Raw genomic sequence first — 21,684 nt, 5'->3', positions numbered from 1 at the left:
GACAGCACCAAGAACTTAGCTCAGGATAATTTTTCTAAATTGTGATTAAGACATGAAATTTTTAGGTAAAATTTTGTGAAGTCTGTCAATAATAATTTCATACGTTTTTACAAGTAGAAATAGATTCGTGATGATTAAATTAGGTTTTTGAAATAATCCATGTGATGGAAAGCATTAAGGCAAGACATTTATTTATAGCTGGACTCTAGCCATTTCTGGCATGGACCTAAAAATTCCAATTAAGAAGGAAGAAAATGTGAGGTATGGTGATTCATACAAGTAAAGGTGTTTTTGAAAACTGTGCTAATTGCATACCTCATTCAGCATTGTTTGCGTAGAAGGAAATAATGGATATAAAAGTGCCTAGCACAGTGCCTGGCACACAATGGGAATGGCAACTCTTCATGATAGTGATAATCTACAATATTTAACTGCTCTCTGGATTTAATGTATTTTATACTGTCTTACCATGATAGCTATTTTATATCCACTTAACAACTACTTATCAGACGAAACAATATTATGTACTAATATTAAAGGATCAGCCAAAGATTCCCTCTCTTGATAAAAATAAGCAGGATAAATATACAGACGTACGTACTTTTTAGATGTGCAAAAGATCATAGAGAGAATACCCAGTAAATTTTCCTCTCATTTTCTAGAGGAGGGAACTGAAGCCCCCAAGAGGTTAGGTTGTCCAAAGTTCTATCCCTAGTTGATGGCAGAACCTATTTGGAAAAGGGAAACCTGACTTCAAAATTTTGTTCTCTCTCATTAGATTCAGAATCCAAATGGACAATATTAACAAGAACCTGGAAAGGAAATAGAAAATACTTTATTTCTTTTAATGTTAACAGTGCTCAAACTACGCTTCAGAAAGAATCCATTGGCTACCACGATGCTTCTCCTTTTAGCTTCTTGATACTGGATGTTTGTAAGCAAATAGATACAATTATTCAGGTTGAGAAGAAGCTCATGGATTGGGCAGTGAAACAAATTAATAAATATAATTCTTCAAACCAAACAGAGCTTCTTTTATAAATATTATCACAGAAACCTAGACGTTAGGTTGTAAGTGGCTCAGAAGAGTTTAGGGAAAGTATAAAAAAGAACTGGGGAGAGGGGGAAGGAAGGAAGATACTGAGGGAGAGAGGGAGGGAAAAAAGAATTATTGCCAATGCATGATGCACCCTACCTCAAAGTAGGAAATGATGGGAAAAGTCTGGGAGGTACCAAGAACAGAAGAAAACAGCCAAGGCTGAAATAAACTTTATTCTCTACACATAGGTGAGTGAAAAGGGGTTATATGCGCCAGAAACAAGGGATTGAAGAACAGTCTGGCAGTTCCTTAAAAAGTTGAAGAGCTACCAATTCCACTTCTAGGTATATAGCCAAGAGAAATGAAAACACACATGTCCACTCAAAAACTTGCACACAGTTGTTCGCAACAGTATTATTTACAATAGGCAAAAGGTGGCAACAGCCCAAGTGCCCATCAACTGACGAATGGATAAACAAAATCTGGTCTACCTGTAACGGAGTGTTATCCAGCCATAAAGAGGGTTGAAGTACTGATGTGTGCTACCACGTGGAGGAAGCTTAAAAACATGAAGTCAAGGGAGGCGCCACATCCGGGTATCTCCGCCTTCGGCTCCTTAGCTGCGGCCCTTGCGTCCTCGTACCTTCCACTTGCAGAGGGGGCCATGTCGTGAGGGGCCTGGGACCAGGCTTTGCGCATCCTGGCCATGTCCAAGGCAAAGATGTCGGGCATTGGGATGTCGGGCACTGTCGCGATGCCCGTGGTGGGCAAACTCAGTCCCATCAGCCCTCCCACTTGGCACCGCTCGCTGCCCACAGGAGGGGAGGGGTGTGAATTTGGCGTGCCCCCTGCTAGCATGAGGCGAGCTGCTGATCAGAACGGTGGAGGCGGGAGACACAATTGGGGACAGGGTTTGGGGACCTATGAAAGAGTGGCCTCTGGCCAGTCCACCAGCCACTGGCTCAGATGAAGTTTTCTTCCCAGTGCTGGGTGTGTTTAACAACTGAGTTCTAGCAAACGCTGTTGGACCTGACCCACGCTGAAGTAATCTTTCAGTACAGGAGAAAATTTTTTAAATCCTGAAGACAAATGTGTGTTCTTCAAGTTTCCGGATTCTCATTCAAGTCCTTACTGTTAGGAACAAGTATCACTTGTGCAAATTTCTGGACTGTGTGTGTGTGTGTGTGTGTGTGTGTGTGTTTCGCTTCCTTTTCCGTCTGAATAATGGGCTTTGGTGGGCCCTGGTCTGTGGGCACCAAGATGGGCATCTGGGGATGGGTCACCAAACCCTTGACAAAGGGGCTCTTACCTCTTTCTTGCACACACGCCTGGCTCCTTCTTTTCCCAAGCCCCAAATTTGCAGCTAGAGGAGGTAGCACATATAATGGTTCTGCCTTTGACAAGCTTTCTTATTTATGGACTTTTGCCAAGGACTGGTTGCAAAGAAGTTGTCCACCATCTTTCCCCCTTTGGTGGCAAAACTAATAACAATAGGGGAGAAGATTAGACCAGTGGATGGAGAGCTTTTTCAGCTTTTGGAATTGCTGTAACCTGATGTCTGTTGCAACCATTTGCCACCTCTTTGGTTGTTTTTATAAAAACAAAAACAAAAACAAACAAAACCAAAAAACAAACAAAAAAAGCACCACGGAGTCAGTGAGGGCCACAGATTGGTGTTAATGAGGCATAAAGGTTGTTCCCTAAGGGAAGTGATCAAAACTATAGTGGAGCTACACCTTGCACAGGGGCTAGGTGCAAACTGTGTGTACCCAGAGTAGTTGGGATGTATTATGCTAGAAAGTTCCAAACCCCATGCACCACAAGGACTTGCTCTCTTTGAGAGGCACCTGGGCATTGATTCCATTTCATTCTCATTCTGGATATGTGTTTATTGGATAGTGTAGAGAGGAGGACCTTACACTCTATTTGTCATTTTTGCCCTCCCTCCCTCCCTTTTTTTTTTTTTAAATTTTTTTTTTCAATGTTTATTTATTTTTTGGGACAGAGAGAGACAGAGCATGAACGGGGGAGGAGCAGAGAGAGAGAGGGAGACACAGAATCAGAAACAGGCTCCAGGCTCTGAGCCATCAGCCCAGAGCCTGACGCGGGGCTCGAACTCACGGACTGCGAGATCGTGACCTGGCTGAAGTCGGACGCTTAACCGACTGCGCCACCCAGGCGCCCTTTTTTTTTTTTTTTTTTTTTTTTTTTTTTTTTTCAACTGCCCTCCCTCCCTTTAATGGCCCTGTGCTTCAGTTAATTGTGAGGAAGGTATAACTCCTCTGTACATAGGTCATATTTTAGGAGCCAATATAAGTGAATCACATGGGTTGTAATGGCTTTAGAATCATTTGTATTTGAGGGTCCTTCTAAAAAAAATTTTTTTTTAATGTTTATTGTTGAGAGAGGGACAGAGCATTAGCAGGGGAGGGGCAGAGAGAGAGGGAGACACAGAATCCAAAGCAGGTTCCAGGCTCTGAGCTGTCAGCACAGAGCCCAATGTGGGGCTTGAGATGAGATCATGACCTGAACAGAAGTAGGATGCTTAACAGACTAAGGCACCCAGGTGCCCCCCTTTTTAAAAAAGATTATTTATTTTGAGAGTGACAGAGGCAGTGTGAGCTGGGGAGGGGCAGAGAGAGAGAGAGAATCCCAAGCAGGCTCTGTACCGTCAGTGCAGAGTCCGATGTGGGGCTTGAACTCATGAACCATGAGATCATGACCTGAGCCAAAACTAAGAGTCAGACGCTTAACTGAGCCACCCAGGCACCCTGAGGGTCTTTATTTTGAGCCATGATGTACATCAGACCAACTTAAATAATCAGTCTTCTTTCATAGGTGGGCTTTTTCCACTAGAGCTAGGCTTATCCCCCAGTAAAGTTTTTTGAAGGCTAATAAACCCCCACCAAAACCAACAAAGAAAGAAACAACCGTTAAGTCAAGAAGCCAGTCACAAAAGACCCCATTCTATGATTTCATTTATACGAGATGTTCATAATAGGAGAATTGATGGAGACTGAAAGTAAATTTGTTGTAGTGACAGGCTAGGGAGAAATGGAAGGATTGTAGGGTGATTGCTAAAGGGCGTGAGGCTTCTTTTTGGAGTAATGAAAATGTTCATAATTGATTGTAGGGATGGTTGTTGCACTACTCTGTGAAAATATTAAACACCATTGAATTATACCTTTTATTTTTTATTTTTATTTTTTAAAGTTTATTTATTTAAAGTTTTTTTTTTTTAAACATTTACTTATTTTTGAGACAGAGAGAGACAGAGCGTGAACAGGGGAGGGTCAGAGAGAGAGGGAGACACAGAATCTGAAACAGGCTCCAGGCTATGAGCTGTCAGCACAGAGCCTGATGCGGGGCTCGAACTCATGGACCGCGAGATCATGACCTGAGCTGAAGTCGGACACTCAACTGACTGAGCCACCCAGGCGCCCCTAAAGTTTATTTATTTTTGAAGGAGAGAGAGAGATCGTGAGTTGGGGAGGGGTAGACAGAGAGGGAGACCCAGAATCTGAAGCAGGTTCCAGGCTCCAAGCTGTCAGCACAGAGCCCGACGTTGGGCTTGAACTTAAAGAGCTGTGAGATCATGATCTGAGCCAAAGTCAGACGCTTTAACCGACTGTGCCACCCAGGCGCCCCTCAATTATACCTTTTAAATGGTGAATTATATGGTGTCTGAATTACATCTCAATAAAACTGTTACCAAAAATATCTCCCCTGAAACAAGAATAACTTTGGAAAAGCAAGTTTGAGATGAAACAACCCTGTAGCCATAAAAGAAAGTAAGGAATGGGCAAACGAAAGCCCCCTCTGAGAGGCCTAACAGACTGAATAAGGAAAGCCAGCAAGGAGATGGGAGCTGCCAGCTGGTGAGAGTATGCAAGCCAATAGAAGGCCGGCCGATGAGGAACAGGTGTGCATCTGGACTATTCAAAAAGGTGCTGTTGCTACTGCAATCTATGTGACACCTGCAGTCTATGTGACACCTGTAGTCTACGTAACACCGTCTGGTAAAACTTGGTGTTTAATATTTGCTCAACACTGTGCAAATGTTCGTTTCATCAATTATCTATTTGATGTGGTAAAATTGCCATTGCACAAAAGACTGGCATAATCATAATTATGACTAATTCATTTTTGTATGCCCTGCAGCGCTCAGCTTGAGGCCTTATATGCAGCAGGCACTCAATAAATATTTGATGAACAAAAGTAACCATCATAGTCAGGGCTCAAGACTCCGCACTGTAATTATAAAACATAACCAAGGCCAAAGTTTTAGCCATCAAAAAAAAAAAAAAAAAACCAAAAAAAAAAAAAAAACCACAGAACATTATTCCACATTTGAAACATTTTAATGGACCTTTAAATGAGAGTTTTAATTCAGTTAACAATTAAACTACACACAAAGCATAATTTAGTAATCTAATATGAAAGTAAAAAGATCAGAAAGGTAAGGACATTCTGAGAAATGCTAAGAAAATGGGATTTTATTCATATTATATATACACCACAAAACAGATAATTTCCGTTACTCTGGTTACTTCAAAATTTAAATTCTGCATGTTTTTCAATTAAATTTTTTCATGACAGATGCTGAATACTGACCTGTTTTTTCCTGACAATATCAATAGGCTGCCCAACTACATGATATAATTGTTTTTAGCATTTAAGAGCCTATGGCTCAGTGTTTACAAATAAATTAATTAACAAAAACAAAACATTATTAGGAGAAAAATGAAAGCACACCTGATGATAAAAACAATCACTCCTTCAAAATCAGAAAGCGGCGGCATGAGCATCACTTTACTTGTCCTGCTCATCTGAGGCATACAATTCAAATGACGCAGAACCTATAGCTCGGAATGATACAGTTGCTATCGCTAATTAGGTGCCACTAGGTAGTATAAATAAAAACAAATGGAATATCAAGTTAAAAAAAACTTGTTTTTAGCTTAATCGTTGGTGCAGAATGTACGGTCGGGGCTGGCTGCCTGGTAGCTGCTTTAGCTTTGCTGGCTTGGCTTGCCCGAACAGCAGTTTCCAAACGCACTTTCAACTCAGGCGCTGCTCCCATTACTGTCTTGAAAGCATGTGGATACAGAGGTCCAATATGCATTAAATTCTGGAGTGCAAACTCATGAAGATCTTTGGAAACCGTGCTTGCTGAGGCAAAGGAATTTTCATCCAGCAGGTAGGAGATCAAAGTGGGAACTAAAAGGGCAAGTAACTGGACTCCTGTAAAGAACAAAGATAAAGTCTGAAGATCATCCCGGGTCCGTCAATTACAATAAACTTTAATTTTAAAATTATGCAATTACCATGGTGGTCTCACTCATAATACAACATAAGCAAATACACATACACAATCTGTTTTAGACTCAACAATAACTCATAATTGATATCAAATATTTACTTAATGCTAAGCTATCTGGCTGAGACCAGATTTGTTACACTGTAAATCTTAGGTTTATATTAATTTGTCCTATTAAAAAAATTACTGCCTAAAAAGGTTAAAAAGGAACAAGCATTTTACAACTGCCATCTGGTGGAATGTATTCGGCTAGTAAGATTATGACATCTTTAAGGGTATTCCAGAATAGGGAAGTTCGAGTAGGAAACAGATACCTGAACAGCATCCAATTACTAACATTTAACTAAAACTAAGTATTTCTTTCTTTTTAAAATGGAAGAATAGGAAGTCAGAGTCTCTTGAATCCTAGAGAAGTTTTCATAAAAAGATAGGATAAGTTTTGAGTAACAGATTGGATACAGATGAATAAAAATTAAGACTCAAATATAAATCCAATGTCTTTAGCTTGTAACCCTGGTCATGTCGGGTGAAAAAACTTCATTGTCTATTTCTGTAATGGATACTATCAAGTTAAAAACAAAAATTAGCATTTGGAACTGATGTGAAAAACATTGAGTGATAAAGCAAATTTAAAAGCTGAAAATTTACACTTTGGGTTTTATAGTACTGTATTTTCTATAACTATGTATTGTAGTATTAAGTATAACTTTATACTATATATTATATATGTAAATTGCTATATATTCTCATAATAAATATTAGTGAAATATAATCAACAATAAGTATTATCATAGTTTCTTCATTTTTTAAGATTGCTTCACTCAGATAACAGATGCTGTGTACTACATCAAGACTTAAAAAAATTTTTTTTAATGTTTATTTATTTTTGAGAGAGAGAGAGACAGAGACAGAGCACGAGAGGTAGAAGGGGGAGAGAAAGAGGGAGACACAAAATCTGAAGTAGGCTCCAGGCTCTGAGCTCGAACTCACAAACCGTGAGATCATGAGCTGAGCTGAAGTCAGATGCTTAACTGACCAAGCCATCCAGGCACCCCTATACCAAGACTTTTAAGATGTACAATAAGACTGGTGTATAAGATCAATTTCTTTTTTCAGAGGCACCTGGGTGGCTCAGTCGGTTAAGCATCCAACTCTTGATTTCCACTCAGGTCATGATCTCACAGTTTGTGAGTTCGAGCCCCTAACTGGGCTCTGCACTGGCAATTTGGAGCCTGCTTGGGATTCTCTCTCTCTCTCTCTCTCTCTCTCTCTCTCTCTCTCTCTCTCTCTTTCTCTCTCTCTCTCTCTCTCTCTCTTCCCCTCCCCCACTTACTCAGTCTCTGTCTCTTAAAATAAATAAATAAATAAAATTAAAAAAACCTTTTTCTTCATAATCACCTTTACGTTTATCCTTTTTCACTATCATAGTTTTGGATTATTATTTAGAAAAAAATTTTTTTAGTGTTTATTTATTTTTGAGAGAGAGAGAGACAGAGTGAGAGAGGGGGAGGGTCAGAGAGAGAGGGAGACACAGAATCTGAAGCAGGCTCCAGGCTCTGAGCTGTCGGCACAGAGCCCAATGTGGGGCTCCAACCCACAGACTGTGAGATCATGACCTGAGCTGAAGTCAGATGCTTAACCGACTGAGCCCCTGGTTCCAGGTACCCCTGGATCATTACTTTATAGGGAAACTATTACAATAGCTTTTTCAAAATCTCTCCTATCTTCCCAATTTCCTGTAAAAATTTTTTTCAAGGGAAGAAGAAAAAACTTATGATGGAAAAATGGATATAATTGTTATCTGGAGCATAAACCAGCAATATATATTAAAAGCCTTAAAAATGTACATTTCCTTCAACCCAGTCATTTCACTTTAAGGAATCTGTCTGAGAAACAGAATAAAAAATCTGTACAAAGATACTTAGAATCCCAAAGAAAGATACAAAGAATCCCAAATGTGTACAAGGATACTTAGCTCAATTATTTATGATTTTGAAAAATTGGAACTAGCTTAATGTTCAATCATAAGGTACTAGTTTAAAAGGTATAGTCTTTCTGCAATAATTAAAAGTCCTATTTCTAAAGACAAATTTTAGATTGTGATGAAATCAAGGGAATAAAGAGTAGGTATTAAGCTAAGTCTGTGATTAAATTGATGTATGTATGTGGTAGCTTTTCATTAAATAAAAATAATTTTTAAATTTCAAAATTGGAAGGATTTTAGGAATGATGTGTGGTATTAATACTAATCTGATCATGTTTGTTATAAAGCTTTTGTACTTCTATTATGAACACAACAATAAATTATTTTTATAAACCTATTAAACACCCATAGTTTTCCTAGTTCTTTTTTTTTTCCCCTAGTTCTTAAAGAGTACATTCCTAGGAAAAACATCAATGTGCTGTAATGCCATCAGTAATTTATTTTAACCTCTTGCTCATAAAAAAATGAATATAAATCAACTCAATACACTATATTATTAGCACCCTAAGAAAAATATTAAGCTTTCCGATAGTAACCACTCCTAGTAAACTTACTATTGCAATGGCCTGTGTCCAATATCAAATTATATATATATATACACATACATATATATATAAAATACAGTTCTTCATTTGAGACTTGGATTTTTATACAAATACTTACTGTTCTGTTCTTCCCCAAGAGCAACTAACGTTTCAAGAACTTTGATTCCTTCTTGAACAGCTAAAAGTTCGGTGCTACTGGCTGGTCTGTTTCTTTCAACAGCTTTCAGCTTTTCAACTACTATTGGAGCTAAGGAATGGATATAAGGAGTTGAAAGGGCACGATTGGAATGTTGGAAGACTGACAAGAGAAGCTGGTAACATTTGGCTTGAACCTATAGAAGAAAGTAATTTCATTAATTAACATGTGCAATAGTTCTTGTTTGTGTACACTCACACTGCAACTTAATATAGGAAGAAAAGATATGACACTATAGGATGAAAATTAAAATGTAGGATGAATTAATGCCATTTTCTATTTATAGAAATGAAGCTAAAATAACAAAATTGCCAATAAGCTAACTAAAAAAAACTAACTGAAAAGAAATTAATCAAAAAAACATTCCTTATACGGTAACTGCCAAATTACCAAGCCTATATAATTTGTGTATTTTGATAGTGTGGAAGACGCTAGAAACCAGGAATTCCAATTTCTGTTTTTAATTTTTTCTTTACTCGACAATTGTCCCTTCCACTTTAACCTAACATATTTAGTAAGGAAGGCGAATATCTAACTGATGTCAAACAATGCTATAAAAATACACTGGTAAGACACCTCACATTCATTTGAATTCCCTGGAAATAACTGCTTATGGCAACTTAAGTTTTTTAGGTCTCTAGAAAGTAAAATCTCATTGACTCCACTTTAGCTTAGAAATACTTCATATTACCATTTAAAAAAAAAAAAAAAGGAAGGAAGGAAGGAAGGAAGGATCAAAGGAAGGTCCATCACCATATGGGACAAATAGTGGAATAAAGCTGTTTCAGCACTTTGGTAGAAGAGAAGTTACCAGACCTTGCTGGACATAAATACTTGGGCAATATTTTTAAAATACAGATTTATGATTCAGGAAGACAGCAGCAGAGTTCTAGGAATCATGTTACTAAACTGATTTTTTTTTCTGATATGAAGCAGGTTTGAGAATCATTAGTTCAGACTTTGACACTGTGAAACCAAAAAAATTTATTTTCTAGAAAAACTAGTTTCCCATAGGTTCATCAAAACATGTAATAATACAAATTTATTTTTTAATGTTCTTGGTGCCATTAAGTAAACAGTGAAAAATATAATCGCAGACTCATGTAAAATTTCTACCAATATAAGTCAGAGTTAATAAAATATTTTAGACATTGGAGAATAAACATACACATAATGTGTCTCCTAGTGCTTAAACCCCGTGATCTTTTCCAGCTTTTCTATTTAAAAACCACATAGCAAATATTTAGGTTCTCATTTGATGTATTACCCCTTTTAGTGGACCAATCTGAAATATTATTGATAAAGTAGAATGTTTACCTCTATGTTTAAGTGTAACTTACCCATGGGTCACATGAATTCAATGCATTCTTAAATCTGTTCATGCAGCCATTCTGTAATGACTGGACTCCTATTATTTCACTACTAGCAGACCACAGGAAGAGTGCAATTGCTGTTAGCATGCTTACTTCATCAGGCATAGGCATGGAATCTTCTGAAATATATGAATAATATTAAAATACGTGAAAAATGGAAGCAATGTCTTGTTTCCAACATGCTTTGGAATTCCAAACATGAACAATAACCTTCTCTCCCCTAAAAGACATTTACAGCAGCATATACTTCAATCTAATGCAGTCCATAAACAACTTTATGGATAGAACTCATCTACTACTAAGGAAACAGGGATACTTCCTGTATTTAAGTTCTTTTTACTTGTTTTTCTGGATGATACAATATTAACTGAAAAAAATTCAGGCATAAATCCTAATAAGAACTCTACAAGGGAAAGCAAATTGGAATAGGAAAGATAACACTGTAATGTAAAATTACTTAAAAGTTATGTAACTTCCTTGTAGTTTAGACTGATCAACAATTTCTAAATACAGCTATTCTTTCAACAAAGCCAGGTGATTATAAGATATTCTAAGTAGTTTAAAAATCCAGAGTGTTCTTTGTTAGTGATATCACCTTTATATTCAGTAAATATGAAACTTGTAAGTTCTACACAACCATAATCAAAAAAATCTCGTACAATTTCCTGAAGGCAGTATTCTCATAATTTTAAAGAACTTCTTGCTATTGCAGCCATTTATTTGGGAATAGATGTGACTTTAACCTAATGGAAATACAGTATGTTATTAGAAACACAGGAAAATATACATTTTTTCTGAAGAAAAGTACTATTAAACATATAAAATAAGAAAAAAAAACATAAAAGAAGAGACCTCAACTATTTTGTCATTATCATTTCTTCCACAGCTGAACTTACTAACATTCTTTACATATGAATTTGGACTAATTTGGAAATTGCAAATACTCTATAATCAGTAATTTATCAGGATTATGAATATATTTAATATGCTAACACTATCTCCTAATTAGGGTACCAGCAAAAAATAGAATGGGCTACAAAAATAGTTGAGAAGACGCCCACTAACTTGAAGAAAAGGAAGAGATGTAAAATCTGAAGGATTTAGCCAATCTATAATAACCTAAGTCACAGATGTTAAAAACCTGAGAACTCCATCATAGGAATATTACTGTTATTATTGTAGTAGGAATATTATTGAACAATCTCTAACTCAGAGTTTGTGACACTGCAAGCAATTTTTTGTTGGAAAATTAACACTTTATTTTAAAATTGCGACTTTAAGATTTGCTATCTAAATACCATTTCCTACTAAAAGAAACCAGGGCTTTTTTAGAGAAGTGACTAATTCCAGAACAGTAATAGGGAAAACATAAGGTAAGTCTGCCACATCTTGGTGCCAGGAAGTAAAAATGTGCTCAGGAAATAATGGAGATATGTCAAAATGACATTAATGGACCCACTGAACTAAAAAAAGAATCATAAGTCTGTACTGATAGTAATAAACAATAACCATATAAAAAATAACAAATGAAGGCAAAGAAAAAGCTCTTCCTTTCAGAGAAATGCCAGCTAATAAATGTAAAAGGAAGAAAACTAATGAAGAAGTTAGAAAATTATCATTTTGACATCATCACAGTAAGAACTGGTTCAGGTATAACAGATATTAAAACGACTGGGTATGGCACGCCTGGCTGGCTGGGTTGGTGGAGCATGTGACCCTTGATCTCAGGGTCATGAATTCAACGCCCAGACTGGGGGGTAGGGCTTACTTAATAAACAAAAACAAAAACAAAAACCATTGGGTAAAAGCTTGATGGGAAACAGATAATTGATATAGTTTCAAAGTATCTCCCTACAAATTCCTTACTAATTGTAAAAGGGAAAAATGTAAACTTTATGGTGGAGAAATATGGCAGACAGCATCTTAATCAAGTTATTAAAGTTAAGACTCCTAATAATGGGGGGGGGGTGCCTGGGTGGCTCAGTCAGTTAAGCATCTGACTTTGGCTCAGGTCATGATCTCATGGTTCGTGAGTTCAAGCCCCACATGGGGCTCTGTGCTGACAGCTCAGCGCCTGAAGCCTGCTTCGGATTCTGTGTCTCCATCTCTTTCTCTCTCTGTGTCTCCCCCACTCATGCTCATTCTCTGTCTCTCGCTCTCTCAAAAATAAACATTAAAAAAAAAAGACTCCTAATAATGAGACGAAACACCATTATATGCCTCTTTACATGATGCACTGAGAAAGACCTAACAAAATCATACAGTATTCCTGCCAAAAAAGCATAACCTGAATCTAAGCACAAGAAACACACACACACACACACACACACACACACACACACACACACACACACACACAATTCCAAACTGAAAAACAATCTATAAAATAGATGGTCTGCACTTTTAAAGGACAATATCATGAAAGATAAAGAAAAGCTGAGAGAGACTGACTCAGATTAAAGAAGACTAAAGCATTAAGACAAGTACAATGCGTGATCTTGGACTGTATCAAAAAGAAAAAGAAAAAACTTCTATTCAAGTCATTATTAGGACAACTGGTAAATTTGAATATGAATAACAATAGCATTGTATCAGTGTTAAATTGCTTACATGTGATAATTCTTCTGTGGTTATGTAAGAAAATGTTCTTGTTCTTAGAATAGCCATAAAGCATTTAGTAGTAAAGAGTCATGATGACTTCAGTGTATTCTCAAATGGCTCAGCATAATTAACAACGATAATATTAACAATAACATGTGGATTATAGAGAAATAAGATACGTGGCAAAATGTTAACAGCTGGTGAATTGAGGAGAAGAGTATAATGTAGTTAACTATGTTATTCTTGTAACTTTTAAAAAGTTTGAAATCTATTCAAAATTGAAGTTTTTAGAAATGAAAAAAAACCTGCAGCAATATTAAGGGTATACACTACATCCAAGGAGATTTCTATTCGTGGGTGTATGTGTTCACATACATACATATGTACATTTTTTCTAAGTGGAAGTCTCAGATTTTATACTAGGAAATATGATTTCTATAATAAAAATTCTCAATTACGAAACTTTTCTTGTAAAGCAAGGGATGCTGCTTGCCTTGCTTACATATACTATACATATATTATACACAATGGTACTTGCGGCCTTGATCCCATTTTCATATTGACCATCTCCTAAGAGTTCAGTTCTGGACAGAATATCTTAGGCAAGTTCATTCTTTTATCATACTTTTGAATTAATTTAATATTACTAGACTGATAAAATATCAAAACCTTCCCTTGTAACTGACAATTTAAAAAACATGATTATTGACTACGGAACTGCCCCGTGAAAATTAAAACAATATTTAGATTTTTAAACAAATTCTTAACTATTTATCTTGTTACTCATATCTATTTATGTACTTACACATATATACATACACATACATAAATATGGTATTTAACATTTCTTTAGTTGGTTATAAACATTCACTCAAGATACAGCTAAAATAGTTCCAGTAGCACTAATAAAACTAATTGAAGTTTTCCTTTCCAAATAAATTTTTAAAAATTCAGATAATAAAAATAACACAAGGTCATTGTTTAACATATAAAAATGGTCTAGGGAAGGAAATAAAAGTAATTCTACCATCAAGTGGCAGTTTAATTTCTAGGTACTGTTTTAAATCCTTCTGGTCTGCATTCTTTTTGTATGTATTTATAAATATGATTTTAATAGATATAATGGATATATAATCCAAATTAATATATAATAATGTATTTTATAATTTTTCCCACTGCCAGGTAATTATATTTATCACATATTTTCACTATTGTAAAATAGACTGTGATAAATAACCTTGAACATAATGAATCCTTGAAAACGCTTTGTACATTCTATAGAATTGATTCCCTAAAAGTTTAAACCATTTTAAACTCCCTTCAGCAAAGTATGAAAATGTTCTACGGGTACCAATGCCAACTGTACAATCACATTTAAAAAAAAAATCAACTTTGCAAGAAAAATTTGATATTACTTCATTTTTGTTCATATTTCTTTGCTTATTAATGTGGTTGATTTTTTTTTTTTTATATGCTTGGTGGTCATCTCTACTTTTCACTAATGTGTGTTCTTTCCCCTTCTATTGGGTGTCAAATGTTTATCTTACAAGACTTCTTTGTATATTAATGATATTAACACTAACATAAATATTGTTGTCAGTTTTTCAGCTGTCTTTTTTTTCAGCTACCTTTTAATGTAAGAGGTTTTGACAGGTAGAAGTTACTCTATAGCCTAGTATGTTGATATTTACCTCTGTGATATTTTCCGTTCTTACACTTACACACTCTGTTGCCATCCTTACATAAAAGTTGTACATGTATTTTCTGTAACTATTTTTAAAATGTTATATTATCATTTTAATTTATCTGGTATTTATTTTGAGTCATGATCTAAGGTGAGGGCCTAACTGGAACTGATATCTCAAACAGCTACCTGACACAAACCATTTGAAGGATAATGAATGGTCTTTATCATGTATTATATTCTCATGTGCATAAATGTCTGTTTTAAAGCAATTTGTGTGTTTTGTTGTGCTGTCTGTTAATTCATGGGCCTGCTCCACAGTTTTAATGTGGAAATGTGTGAAAGGTGACATGGCAAATTTTAATACGTGAAACGTGACATGGCAGATCTTTATTATTCTTTGTCTTCCATCTTTGTTTCTGTCTTTACAACAGAAATAAAATGAAAGAAAAAGTCAAACACAGAATAGAAATGAACAAAAGTGCAAATAAGCATTTCCCTCAAAATTAAACACAAGCATGAAGAATGCTTATTATACTCACTAGGAAAATGAGAAATGCACATTAAAACAACAAGACAGTACATTTTACCCATCAGATAGCAAAATTTAAAAGTCTGAAATACCAAGTCTTGGTGAGGACATGGAGAAACAGAGATTATTATCCACTGCTGGTGGGTGTTTAAATTCACATGGTTACTTTGGAGAGCAATTTGGCCAGGTCTGATAAAATTAAAATTAAAATATGTCATCAATTCCATCTCTAGCGGTATACCCCAGAAAATCGCATAGCACAAGTGTGTGAACAATTTATAAAGATGTTCATGGCAGCAATTTTTATAATGGGGAAAAATGTGAAACAGCAGAAATATCAGTTGACAGGGAATGAATAATAACTGAAAAATTCATGTGATGGAAACTATATAGAAGTTATATAGAAGGAATAAATGAGAATTTTATATGTACACATTAATAGCTCCAAAAAACCTTACTCTTGAGTGAGAACGTAATGGCAGAATGACATGCTGTGACATTACTTATGTCGATTGAAAAACACAAAAGAGGGGCACCTGGATGGCTCAAGTCGGTTGGGCGTCCGACTTCAGCTCAGGTCATGATCTCACACCCCGTGAGTCGGGCTCTGTGCTGCCAGCTCAGAGCCTGGAGCCTGCTTCAGATTCTGTGTCTCCCTCTCTCTCTGCCCCTCCCCTGCTCATGCTCTGTCTCTATCTCAAAAATAAATAAAAACATTAAAAAAATTTAAAAACACAAAAATACTATATATTGTGCATGGTTATTTATCTCATTTTATATATAACCCATGTATACATTTATTAATATATACATTTATTGTTATTTATTAATAAGGACCTATATTTATTAGTACAAAAAGTATATTTACATATAAAAATATTTCTGGAATGAAATATATCTAAATCAAGGCTGTGGTTTCATTTGAGGATAAGCTTGGTGAGTGACAGATACTTCAACTTTCTCTATTTTATGATATTTATTTTAAAAAATGGAAGCAAAAAAAATATTTTAACACATATCAATTTGATTCTGAGTATGTTTTCTGAAATCTTCTGTCCTTTTTGGCCTGGGGAACCTCCAACATGTATTTAAGTGCTACGACAAGGACATTTACAGTCAATATCCAAATATCCAGAAAGGGGTACTAACATTCCTATCTAACATGACTACAAGACATCTCTGAGTTGCTTCAGTGTTCTATAGCACTTTTCTGATAAGCTCATTCAACTACTTATTGGCATACAGATATCCCAATACATTATGGATTTTAAGCCCTGTTTAGGTTACCTGGCTGAGAATATTCCAGGATGCATGCCAGAGTGCTGCGAATTAGAGCTGTCCACTGTTTCTGAGTGTCCTCCGTCTTGGCCATCGAGAGTGTCACGATGCTTTTAATCCCTTGAAGAGCTGCACTGACTGGTGGAGGAACCTGATTATCTGCCGATTTTATTGCTGTGTCTTTCAATATTCTTGCAATTAAAAACAGAATTGTGGGCAGGATTGTCATACATCCTGAATTGAAAACAAATCAGATTACCTCATAACTACTCAGTTCTCATATTACAGTTCTTCCAATTGTTTTCACATTTGATTGTGGTTTAATATTATTTTTTTTCCTTGTTGTTTTACAAAATGTGCTGCATTCCTATTACTTAATTCAATGTTAAAAAAGAAAATGAGAAAGTGGCAAGTTATTTCAAAGAAGACAGTATTTTCTTTCTTATTCTGGCTAGCCTTATTTTTATTATTTCCAGTATTTCATCTAATCATGCCCTTCAAAATGAAAATGAGAAAGGAAGATAGAGAACCAGAAGGGAAGCACTACCATATCCTTTGAGAAGCATCTGAGTAACTTATTGAATCATGTAACAATTCTAAGACATGTAATCAATCTTCAGTGTATTCAAGTCAGCCTTAACCATGCTGGGAAAAATGATGAAAAGACTATATGGGTAAGCAAAGAAGAAATGAAAAAAATTCCAGAATTTCTAGCTAAAAGAACTCGAAGGTCATTGAACGCATTATTTTTACATCCACAGGCTTGCATTGAGCTGAAATTTGCCTTTACATCTCCTGATACTATTTCTCCTATTTCTCCCTCCTAGATAAGTAGAGGGAAAGTCTAAGTTTCCATCTGGTATTTTTCAGGTATCTGCAGACAGCTATAATCTGTGCAGCTATAATTTCTCTAGTTACTCCTTACAGTTGGTTGTCACAGTCATCTGACGTTTAGTAGTTTGTCAGTGTTACTCAAAAGTGGCAACTAGACCAGAAACTAACAGGTTTAGTCGTCCCGCCTTATGTCTATCCACTAACATTCAGTGTCTTGCTTCAAGCTGTGCTTCTATCTCTTTGCTGGTTTGTCTGAAATATATCTGAAGAGCATCTGGAGTTTTTGGTTTTTTAAATCCTTAACCTTTATAGGCTCCAAAAGGTAAACGTCATAAAAGACTGACTTCTTCCATACTTGAGATTTAAGAGGGAAAATAAGTCATAACAGCACTTAAAAACAAAGGAAGGCTCATCTTTGTCTACTGCAATATAATGCATTTGCAAATAGTGTTCAATACTGTACCAGCAGGCGAGCAAAGGGACGGTAAGTCAGAGAGTATGGTAACTGTGGCTGCCACCAGACGAGCACTTTCTTCTGACAGTCGAGTTTTAGTGGCTACGTGACTGGGGGAGTCGGACATCTTGGTACTGAGATGTGGCATATGTCGCACTAAAATGAACATCAACAGCTCCATAGTTGCAAACACAAGAGATTTTCCAGGAACAAGACCACCGCTGTCACCTCCTTCTCCTACTACAGGACAGGGTTCTTTTTCCATATCATCTTCATCTTGGGGGGAAAAATGGGTAAAATTTCCAGCAAAAAAAAAAAAAAATAGCACAGAGTAGATAAAACTACACAATAAGTATATTTGAGAAATTCTTTCAAAAGAATTTATAACTGAATGTCTAACTGATAGCACATGTCTTTCAGAATAATTCTCTGCCTTCCTAGAATTCTGTTTATTGACCTCTCCTTAAAGGTAAAGGACAACTCAGGGGTGCCTGGGTGGCTCCGTCGGTTAAGCGTCCAACTTCAGCTCAGGTCACGATCTTGCGGTCCGTGAGTTCGAGCCCCGCGTCAGGCTCTGGGCTGATGGCTCAGAGCCTGGAGCCTGCTTCTGATTCTGTGTCTCCCTCTCTCTCTGCCCCTCCCCCGTTCATACTCTGTCTCTCTCCGTCTCAAAAATAAATAAAAAACGTTAAAATTTTTTTTTCAAAAGGTAAAGGACAATTCATTTTTGACTTCAAAAATTCTTATTAGGTATTTTTATTTGGAATGTATTTCATATTATGAGTAACACACATGTTAGATTGAACCATATCAACTTGACACTTGAAGGTGAGAAATAGCTATCAGCAATTTCCTTTGGGTTTTTTGTTTGTTTATCTTTTTTATTTTTTTTTATTTTTTATTTTTTTAACATTTATTTATTTTTGAGACAGAGAGAGTCAGAGCATGAGCAGGGGAGGGTCAGAGACAGATGGAGACACAGAATCCAAAAAAGGCTCCAGGCTCTGAGCTGTCAGCCCAGAGCCTGATGTGGCGCTTGAACTCACAGACCACGAGATCATGACCTGAGCCGAAGTCGGACGCCCAACCGACTGAGCCACCCAGGCGCCCCTGTTTAGTTTTTTTTAGAGAGACAGCACAAGCAGGGCAGAGGGAGTGGGAGAGAGAGACTCTTAAACAGGCTCCACACTCAGCACGGAGACCGACAGGGCTCAATGCCACAACCCTGGGATCATAACCGAGCTGAAACCAAGAGTCAGATGCTCAACTGAGTGAGCCACTCAGGTGCCCCTCATTTGTCTCTTTCTAATTAAAGCAAAATCAACTGCAAATCTTCTATATATATGGTTAAATCTTTTGATTAAAATTTTTATTAAAATCTTGCTGGCATTGATACTTAAAATGTCAGAGTACAAATAAGATCTATTTCAAAGTTAGCATAATTTCTAGTACTTACTTAGAGTGTTTCTTTTTTCTTGCAAATAATCCTGAGCAGCTCTTACTATCTGTTGTACAACTCCAGTAACCAGCAGTTGGACAGATGGGGGGTTCCAGGTCAGCAGGAGGCGGTGCAAAACACTCAGCAACTCTACGCCAATCAGCTATTATAAATTAATTCAGGTAAACTTAATTTATCTTAATTTCAAAGGATAAATTTAGGTTATTAAAATCTAAGAAAATATGCGTGTAAAAATAAAGTTGGTAACTAAAGTTAACATTTATGACTACGTAACAAATAAGAAAATTATAACAATCTTGAGAAATGGTCATATTGTATCCCAACACCTTTTCAGTCAACAAATTATTTTTGCGTTTAAATAATTTTTATATTAAAAAAATGATCATTCTCCTATTTCTTTCCTCCATTTGAACTAAATGGCATTGCTAAAGTACAATGCCACTAAATGTATGATTTCCAATCCTAGCTGAGCACCAGGAGTTGTCTACCAGGGATTCTAAGCCCTTCTAGTAAGTCCCTGTCCAATTCATCTCAGCAATTATTACAAACTTTCACCACTCATTTTAAGCTTCTTACAATCTTCCACATCAAACCCATCCAATGACCCTGCCTCAGATTTCAAAGGGGGAAAAAAAACACTTAACTATAACCAAAGCCACTTTTGCCTTTTTCCTTAAGACTAAGTATCCAGGCTCTACCCAAGGCTGGTTCATCTTTCCTCATTTGCTTCCTATCCTATCCTATTTGACCTCCCAAGGGTTCTTCAAGGACCTTGATTGTACTTCATATATCATCAGCCTCTCTCCCTCTGGTTAGGCTCTTCTCCCCAGTATAAGGAAAACACTCAAGTCTTTCCTGTCTAATTCGCCCTCCTCTCCTGAACCCAGTCAGATCCTTCTCTCTTGCCTCTATGTCCTTTCTATCTCTTCCTCTGTTCCCAACCTAGATAGATGCTTCCACTTCCTTCACCCTCTCATTTACTCCTCACTCTTCCACTGTCTGGCTCTGCCCAAAGTCACCAGTAACCTCCTTGGGACTCTCTTATGTCCTTATATACTGGATCCTGTTTCTTCTGAGACTTGTCTATCTCTGAAACTCTCTGTTGCCCTAGTAACTCTGTTCTTAGTTCTCCTCCTACCACTCTAGTGATCTCCACTGTTGACTTACTTCCCTCATCTCCATCCTTACTTGCTATTTATCCCTCAAGCTCCAGTCTTGGCCCTCTTTTCTTCTTCCTTTGTTCAGTTTCCTAGGCCAGTGTAATTCATCACTTCTTTGGAATTATGAAAAGAGCCTCTTAATTTGGTCACCCTGCCTCCCTTATCATCTCTTACAGACCGATCTCTACGAGATTGATGAAAGTGATCAAATCTATATCTACCATATTCTTAAATATAAGTTTAATCATGTCATTCCTCTATTTTAACATTAATTTTTTTTTAATATTTATTTTTGAAAGAGAGAGACAGAGAGGGGAGAGCAAGCATGAGCAGAGGAGGGGCAGAGAGAGAGAGGAAGCCACAGAATCTGAAGCAGGCTCCCTCCAAGCTGTCAGCACAGAGCCGAACATGGGGCTCAAACCCATGAACTGCAAGATCATGCTCTGAGCTGAAGTCGGATGCTTAACCGATTGAGCCACCCAGGTGCCCCTATTTTAACATTTTTAATGATTCCTTACCACTTTCAAGATAGATTTTAAATGCTTTAACATGCCATAAAGGAATCTTCATGAGCTGGCCTTTTCCCCATTGTCCAGTCTCATCTAACAACCCCCACATGCTCCTTTTGCCTTGGCCACAGTAAATGATAGTAGTGTCCTTGAACTGGTCCTGTTTTTCATACCTTCTTGTCTTTGTATCTGCTTCTCTCTTGGAGAGGAAAACCCATTCCTCTTGTGCTGCCTCACTAATAACTCTTTTAAGATGTAATCCAACCATCATCTCCTTTGACAACCCAATCTTTATTTTCCTTGATAATGTCAGCACTCCTCCCCTCTGTCCTCATCAGACCGTTACATCCGCTAGCTCAGCACTTATCATATTGTACTGGTCTCCTAATCCAGATGCAGTGAAACCATTTTTGATACCTATAGCCTCAAAATGTGTCTGATGCCAGGACAGGCACAGAGTAAAAGTTGTTGGGTGAATGAATACAATTTTTGAGTCAATGTACTCTGATGATATTGAAATCATAGGAACCAACTCAGGAGAAAAAAAAAAAAACCATCCAAGTGTAAAGCAGTGCTTGCATAAACAAAACACTATTACGTGCAAAAAATAGCTAGGTAGTTAGGTGTGGGACAAATTATGTTAACACCCAGATTACTGACTGTAAATATAGTATTCCCTTTTCATTCACAGATTTAATTTTATATGTGTGACTATT

The 21,684-nt window shown here is 36.7% G+C and overlaps 1 protein-coding gene across 2 annotated transcripts in view; it reads right to left on the bottom strand.

The window, feature by feature from the left end:
- Positions 1-5,381: 5,381 nt before the first annotated feature.
- HEATR5B (HEAT repeat containing 5B) overlaps positions 5,382-21,684 on the bottom strand; it is a 99,301-nt gene continuing 82,998 nt past the window's right edge. The window contains exons 31-36 of one of the 2 annotated variants that reach the window (XM_006930362.5): positions 19,297-19,441; positions 17,850-18,116; positions 16,562-16,786; positions 10,425-10,576; positions 9,007-9,220; positions 5,382-6,283 (exon numbers count right to left, since the gene is read on the bottom strand). In XM_006930362.5, the coding sequence (XP_006930424.2) occupies positions 5,979-6,283; positions 9,007-9,220; positions 10,425-10,576; positions 16,562-16,786; positions 17,850-18,116; positions 19,297-19,441 (1,308 nt within the window). In that variant the 3' untranslated portion in view covers positions 5,382-5,978. The remainder of the gene's footprint in view (positions 6,284-9,006; positions 9,221-10,424; positions 10,577-16,561; positions 16,787-17,849; positions 18,117-19,296; positions 19,442-21,684) is intronic. The other variant, XM_045054693.1, reaches the window with a different exon arrangement.

Source organism: Felis catus, chromosome A3, assembly GCF_018350175.1.
Source record: "Felis catus isolate Fca126 chromosome A3, F.catus_Fca126_mat1.0, whole genome shotgun sequence".
NCBI classification, from domain to species: domain Eukaryota; kingdom Metazoa; phylum Chordata; class Mammalia; order Carnivora; family Felidae; genus Felis; species Felis catus.
The sequence above is the reverse complement of the archived record's forward strand: the minus strand, read 5'-3'. Positions and strand labels throughout refer to the sequence as shown.